This window comes from Ictidomys tridecemlineatus, chromosome 6 (genome assembly GCF_052094955.1).
Source record: "Ictidomys tridecemlineatus isolate mIctTri1 chromosome 6, mIctTri1.hap1, whole genome shotgun sequence".
In the NCBI taxonomy this organism is placed as follows: Eukaryota; Metazoa; Chordata; class Mammalia; order Rodentia; family Sciuridae; genus Ictidomys; species Ictidomys tridecemlineatus.
In genome coordinates this window covers 143,764,763-143,772,988 of record NC_135482.1, presented here as the reverse complement: position 1 = coordinate 143,772,988, position 8,226 = coordinate 143,764,763, and the positions used below count along the sequence as shown (strand labels likewise).

At 33.5% G+C, this 8,226-nt stretch overlaps 1 protein-coding gene across 8 annotated transcripts in view; it reads right to left on the bottom strand.

The window, feature by feature from the left end:
• Nucleotides 1–5,556: 5,556 nt before the first annotated feature.
• Nucleotides 5,557–8,226, bottom strand: part of Pcdh9 (protocadherin 9) — an 848,769-nt gene continuing 846,099 nt past the window's right edge. For all 8 annotated transcript variants that reach the window (XM_021728993.3, XM_040281424.2, XM_040281422.2 and 5 more), the window contains one exon: nt 5,557–7,745. In XM_021728993.3, coding sequence (XP_021584668.2) covers nt 7,372–7,745 — 374 coding nt within the window. In that variant the 3' untranslated portion in view covers nt 5,557–7,371. The remainder of the gene's footprint in view (nt 7,746–8,226) is intronic.

Below are 8,226 nucleotides of genomic sequence, written 5' to 3'. Positions count from 1 at the left end.
ATTGCCACTTTTGATTATAGGCAAATAATATGAACTGGATACCAAGAAATTAGATAACCTAGATGTAATGAACAAAATTTATGGGAGCACATGAATGAACATATGCAAGAAGAAATAGAAAAATCTCAAAAGATCTGTCACAGGAAATTGAGTCATTAATCCCAAAATTCCCCCAAAAGAAGTCTAGGAACCAATGGCTTCACTGGTAAATTTTTCAAAACACTTAAAGAAGAATAGAAACCAATATTTGTTAATCAGCTCCAAAAAAGAAATGAAAGAGAACAGATTCTATCTCATATTATGATACCAATAGTACCATAATACAAAACTAGGCAAAAATGCCATAAGAAAAGAAAATTTTAAGCAAATATTCCATTGAATAAAGAAGCAGAAACTCTGAGCAAGATACTAACAAACCAAATCCATATCATATTAAATTTGTACATTAAAACATGACCAAGAGGATTTATTCCTAGAATGCAGGTGTGTTTCAACATAAGAAAATCAATCCATGCCATATAACTCCTTAGTAGAACAAGTTTTTCTTTGTTGAGATAATGATCATCCCAACACAGAAAAGACACTTTACAAAATTCGCATGCAGATGAATGAACATGGACCCCTACCTTACACATATATGCAAATTTTAACACAGTGGGGATCAACCTGAATTTAAGAGGCAAAAATCTAAAACATTTAGAAGAAACATAGAAATAAATCTTAATGGTCCTGGATACGGCAACAAATTCTTCCATGTGACATATAGAAACACAAGCAACAAAAAAATTTCAAAAAAGACAAATTAGAATTTATCAAAATTTTAATTATGTTTATCAATAAACATTGTCAAGAAACTGAAAATATTACCTAAAAACAAGGGAAAATATGTATATACTACATATGTGGTATGGACTTAAATTCTCAGACTATATAAAGAATTCCTATAACTCAATAACAGATAGACAAAACAAAAAAATAAGAGCAAAAGACTTGAACTGAAAGGTCTACAAAGAAGATACACAAATGCCTAATAAGTTCATAAAATGGTGTTCAAGATCCTTAGTATTTAGGGAAATAGAAATCAAAACTACAATGAGATGCCACTTCATGCCTACTAGAATGGTTATTATAAATAATATGGAAAAAAATGTTGGTTAGGATATGGAGAAATTGGACTCCCAATACATTGCTGGTGATCATGTAAAAAAGCACAGATGCTGTTGAAATCAATTTGTCAGTCACTCAAAGGGCTGAATTTGGGATTATTATATGACCCAGAAAATCTACTCCTAAATATGTACTTCAAAGACTGAGAACAGTAAGTCAAGCACACCTGTACACTAATGTTTATTGCATCATTATTTCTAATAATTTAAAGGCAGCAAGTACCCAAGATTCCATTACCAGATGATTGGATAAACATATATCATAAATGCAAAATATGTGTGTGTGTGTGTGTGTGTGTTATATTTCAATTATAAAAGGTATAGATTTCTAACATATGTTATGACATGGATGAACCTTGAAAACATTATGCTAAGTCAATTAGCCACACAAAACATAATAAACAATGAATGTTTCAAGTGACATGACATATTGAGATTATGCACATTAATAGAAAGTAAATTTGAGATTACCAGGAGATGGATATTGGGAGGAATGGAATTGTACTGCTTATTGGTTGCAGACTCTGTTTGGAGTGATAAAAATAAATGTTTTGGAAACATAACAAATGTTGCATAACATCAAACATGTAATTAATGCCACAATATGGTACACTAATGATTAAGATGTTTAAAATGACCATGTGTCTATACCTATGGCTATGCTTATTTTTATCTATATAAAACAAATTAGGTGTCATTGTGGGCCTGATGATGAAGATTCCCCTTAAGCTAAGATCTGAGGGAGAGGAGCAGCGTTTTGCACGGATTTTTCCCCAGAAAAAAAAATATTTCTGGCAGAAAAAAACATTTAGCACAGATAAACTGAGCCAGGCACATACCTGAGTGTCTGACAAGCAGTGATGGGCCAGAATATTGTGAGCAGGGTGGGTTATGGGAAATGAGATTAGACAGAGAAGAAGTATTCAGACTTGGCAGGTCTTGTAGGATATCTTAAGGATTTTGACTTTTCTTTGGAAATGAATTTGGGTCAAAAAGATAAAGATGTCCCTCAAGTCTGAAGGAGAAAAGAAAAAGACAACTCTAAATGTTCTGGCCTGAATAAACTGATAGAGACATCATATACTGAGAAATTAGAAGACTGGGTACAGTTGTGTGTGTGTGTGTGTGTGTGTGTGTGTGAGAGAGAGAGAGAGAGAGAGAGAGAGAGAGAGAGAGAGAGAGAGAGAGAGAGAGAGAGAGAGGAAGATATTATCAGGAAGAGATTGCAAATTCTGTTGAACAGATTAATTTAGATTAATTTCTGAAATATCCGAGTGTAGATGACTAAAAGGGTCTTGTATTAAATATTCTGGCATTTGAGGGAGAGATTCAGACTGGAATTTTAACTTGAGTGAATAAAGAAGGTATTTCAAATTGTGATCTCAGATGAGCTTTCTTAAAGAATAAGCAGAGAGAAGAAAGGGAATCTGGGAATTGAACCTGAACCTTATAAAGTCACAAATAAGGCACAAGCAAAGGGGAAGCTAGCAATAAATTCTGAGAAGAAATGGGTGGTGAGGTAAGAGGAAATGGAAAAGATTGTAATTTCTAGGAATCCAAAAGAAGAAAAGGCTTCCAGGAGGAGGGAAGTTCAATTATGTGTCTTCAATTTAATGGTCGGTCTGATGCCTCATCATCAAGACAGAAGTGTCAGGTTGCCACTAAGTATGCTTTTGGTTTGATGAATTTAAGAGTGAATGTAAGTGTAAGTCGTTTTGTTGTTGATTTCTATAATAAGGTAAAGTTACTTCATAGATAAACTACTATGTACCAAAATTGATTATGTAAACAATTAAAAACAGATATAGTGTTCTTAAATATAAAAATAGTGTAATTTTACTTAGAATCACCTAACAGTATACTGTAAGAGCCTCTGACTATTGTGAAGCTCCATGGCTAAGACTATTTGTGTTATTTTTGGTTTGGGATTCATTATTCAAGATTTTTTCCATGATACCTAAATATATGGTGGACTTGAAGATGAAAAGCAAACAAATGAACAAACAACTGAAATTAGAAAAGAAGAATTGCAAAGATCCCCCAAATCCAGGGTTTTAATATAAGTATCACTATAATATTATTCAAAAAATCCACTACATATCAGCATATTTCAAATATGTGGACTTTAAATATGTGGCACTGAGTGAGTTCAGTAATAATTGTGATATATGTATACTAATGGAAAACAATCATGGGGCATTAAAAGGGAAAAAAAATGAGAGTAAAAATGAAATACCTTATTTATGAAGATAATTTTACCATAAGGCTTCAAAAACAATGTGATACCCTAAGATAAAACTAAAACAGGGGCAGAACTCATTTCAATATGACACATCTTTTAAGACTTCTAAGCAGTAAAGATAAAAATTGCGCATTTAGAAGCCCAAATCACAGTCCTTATTTAATGTTTAACATAGATGGTGATGGCGTTAGGAAAATAGAAAATTGATATCTTTGGAATATTTGTTAACATATTTTGGTGAACTGAATATGAATGAATTAGTGTATGATAACCACATTTTAGGGGAGTGTATACCTATAAAGTTAATTTACTTTAAAGGATCAAATGAAATTTTTTTTGGAATGATGAAAAGTGTGGTTGATACCTATTAAAATTTAGATTATTGTGTGAAAGAGGAAGAACGATGTTTAGAGAATTCATTATGTAATGACTGTGCCTTTTAGAATACTGGGAGAGTTTTTAAAGCACTTTCTCTGAAAGAACCAATGAAGGAGATTCCTTTAGGGAGGGAAGATCAGCTCTACTTAAAACAAAGCAGAACAACAGAGAATTTTTAGACTCATGACACCAGTTCTCCTTTTCATAGTTTGGTTTGCCCTCATACAAAGTGCCACGCTGGCATCCACATCAGAATTGAGATTGACAAGGCATTCCTTTCATCCCTCACTGCCAAAACTCCTCACTAATAATAATTAAGTATTCCTGGCTTCTATCCAACTGTTTAATAAATACTGGAATGGCTCTGGGCCTCAGCTGCATTTTTAGCTTTAGCTCCGCAAAGATGGGATTATGAATAAGATTTGCTGAATAGCATCAGTACAGCAAAATGACTACTCAACTGTATTAATGAATGACCATTATCTGTGCATATTTTGTGTTAGAGAATGTATAGAAGTGCTTATTCAATAGATACATTCAGTTTTATAAAGTTCGTCTCTGTAAGTGCCTCAGAAACGTGTTAGTATATACCATTATGATATTTGATAATCACTTTAATAATCATTATTTTTATATATTTCAGATAGACATGCTCTCCTAGGTAATATAAATGCTTTTTATTTCTAGGTAAATGATGATTCTTAATATTCATTGTCTACAAAATAAAGGATCATGAATGATCTTTATGAAATTGTTATTATATTCTTCAATTTGTGACATTTTACTCAGTGGGCATGAGTGAGAATAGTTCCTTTTCTAAATTTTCCAGTCATGGGGGTGGGGGCATCTCAGTCTACTCTTAATACAAAAGAAAGCATGGAAAGGAAAAACTAGTTTAAATTATCTTACTCTTCAAGGTGGAATAGAATGACTTATCTGATTAAGAACCACAATGAAGAAAGGACTGGTAGAAATACTGGGATTTTTTTTTTTTTCCCAGAATGGCTTCTTTTCAAGATTTGTTTACTTGATATCCCTATGAGGGAAAAGGGAGTGCTAGGTATGCCTGGGATCAATGGAGATGCTGGTTTCTCCAGGGTGAGGTAAAGCTGTCAAATCCAGTCAGTGATCCAAGCAAGAACACTTTCTCCTGTGCCTCTGGCAACTGGTTCTTATTTTATACCTCTTCAGAAAGCTCTTGGAGGAACACCTATTTGTTCAGCCTAAAACTCCCACAAGAGTCCACTGATCGCTTGCTGTGTGGCAAATACAAACACATGGCATGTTCGAGAATCTCATTATTCTTCATACCTTTCTGTGCCCATTTGAAAAAAATGCAGGTGAAATTGTGTCCCTAGGTTTAGGGCCATAATACCAGAATGTCTTCTGCCTCTGCCAACAATGAAACAGGTGAAGATTTGTTTCTTGAAATCTGATTCAAGAAACAAAGAATCAAGAAGTTAACCTCACTGACTGATCAGGGCTTCCTGCCCAGTCTGTGGCGTGGGATTTCACTCTAATAAAATTTACATGACTCTTGACTAGAATGTGAATAAACATTAACCACGAATTTCACCAGAAAACAATTTTATAGACCATTAGATAAATTTAGGTTTTAACTTGAAGCCATATTTTCAGAAATGCATCTCAAACCTCAACAAATCGTTCTTGATTTATAAATAAAAGTGAAGTTTTATCAGCATGTGTTTATCCAACAATTAGAGCATTATTAATCACTTTGGATGTTGACCAAGAATTAACACACTACAATCAGGAATTCAGAACATTTATTGCAAGAGCTGAATAATTGTAAATAACGTAGAACTGGCAAAGCAGTAACAAGGATAATTGTTTAGATATTTATTCTGTCAAAGTCATCAAACACCCCTCACAAACCGACAAAAATGTACTTCAATAAGCAATGCACCCCTACCCATTATTTTCCATTATATGTGGAAAAATGTGAACTGCTATTTACAAAGTAATTGTATTTTTGGTAAGAACAAATTAACTATCAGATTAGCAAACCTTTTTTTTAAAGTTTTTTGTTTTATTTATTTTTTTTACTTTTAAACTGATGGTGAACCGTGGCATTAAGATAACTTTCACTTCTTTCAATAAAGACATTTTGTTGCATGCTATTTATTTGTTTAAATCATCTGTCATGCCTTAACAAAAACCTCCTAAGAATGTTCAAATTTGGATTTGTTTGCACGTGCAACTGAGATCTTATTAACATTAATTGTCACTGTGTTGGTTTGACCTAAGTGACAAAATGCTGGTACCTGCCAGGCATTGACCAACTATGATAACAAACAGTTAAACAGCAATAATTAGAGATTTATCCCTTTATTTCCCCCAACTACCCTACCTGGAGAATGTTCTGTTACATCATGAAGGCACAACACATTAAATATTTTGTGGCTATGGTCTAATAACACTTGTGTTACAACAACAGTATTGTATATGAGGATCAACACAAACTCTGTCATTTCAACAAAGTTGTAGACACACATTTGCCAAATTGAAACTATTTTTGAATAGTGATTTTTCTTCAATATATGCTAATTTTGATACATTAGTTTTGAATGAGTGACAAGTACAGAATATTATATCACTTTTGACGGATAACACTTTCCCATTACTTTCTCACTTAATAGTACTAATAAAGTGGTTTTTGCTTTTGCCTACTTTGAAAATAAGGATATAAAAAAAAAGGTTCTGAATTTCCAAGCTTTTGCAGAACTCCTCTTTTTTTTGTATAAAGTTCTTAGTTTTTCCTTTCATCTTTATTCTTTTACAGAATTCTGACATTATAAGCTACCATTGAAGAAATCAGATTTCAGAACCTTTTCTTAAACACAAGTGTTTAAGATTCTTTGAATGATGTGTGTCAAGACAGACTACTAACGCAGAAACACATCACTAAAAGAAACAACAAAAATAACAATACAGAGGTAAATTGAATAAAAAGGGAAAGAAGCAACCATAAACACAGAATTATGCTACAACATTTTTAGGTGAACGCTATAAGTACACAAAAGTTGTTAATAATAACTTGCTTCTATTTACAAATACTTTAACACTGATTGACTTACAAGTGTTCACTAACGTTGTTAACAGCACAATAGGTTTAATGCTTATCTTTTTAAGTTTTGTTTGAAGTATAATGTCAAGTATAGCGGTCCCAGCATAAATCAATGACAAAAAAAGCACAATTTTCTAAAGATATGTTTGTCAGTCACTCTAATCCATGGAACTTTCTTACTCTCCAAATGCATATTCTATTGTTCATAGCAGCAGTCCAGGGTCAAAATAAAATGCAATAATAAAAATAAATTGCACAATGGAGAGATCTCTGGAGAGTTTAATCAATTCTAGTAAACAAGATCACATGGCTAGTAGAACTATCTTCTCTCTTAAGTTGTAAAACATTTTCTCCTCCATGGTGCTAACACAAAGTTATGGATATCCCTGCTATAAGGGGCATAGTTGTAGAGATCTATTGAATACATAAAGCTCTGACACACACGGTATTAGCATGTCTATTTAGATTAAGGTTATTAGGTCCCATATATCCTTATCTTAGAGTTGGTGCTCCTTAGGACTCTCAATCGCACCTCCTGCTTGCTTGTAAGACTTCAGATTTGCCAGAGGAATGTCTGTCATGTGGCTTCCATTGTTGAAATGGCCTTCGTTGGAGCCAAACTGCTTACGGTCATTGAACTGGTTTCTGTTGCTATCTTCTTTCCAGGCTCTGGTCAGAGTGTGCCCATTCACAAGCTTGTCTTTCTTGACCCATTCTTTCTGGGGTGCAAAGGTTGAGAGAGGAGATTTCGGGTGTTGATATGGACCCAATCCAGGAGGCATCCAGCAGTTATCAGAATGACCCAAAACCAAGCATTCTTGAGTGCACATCTCTGTTGCCTCAGCTAATCCTCTGGGACCCAGAGGCCCATCTGTAGAAGACAAGATACAGAGAATGTTAAGAAAGGAGGTAGTTAGAATCCTGATTTAAAATGATCTCTTTAGAGAAAAAGTACAATAGGGTTATCACATTTTTTTCGTGAAATTATATCAAGTGATCCAGCCTTGGCAACTTATTGAGACCCTGTTTCAAATAAAAAGAAAAAAGAAAAAAAGAAAAGAAAAGAAAAGAAAAAGAAAGAAAGGAAAGAAAAGAATAAAAGGGCTAGCATTGTAGTTTAGTGGTAGCATGGTCCTGGATTCAATCCCAAGCACCACATACATAGTACCACATATTCAAAGATTAATGGAGAAGCAATCAAATTCATCCAATGGAGGAAAGACTTATTTTTTCTTCCTTTAGCCTTTGTTTATAGATAGAAACAAAACTAGCTATCTCAATAGACAAACAGACCGAAAGATACATTTGGTTAAATAAGAATAACCATTTTCAATCAATCCTTCCATGGCATA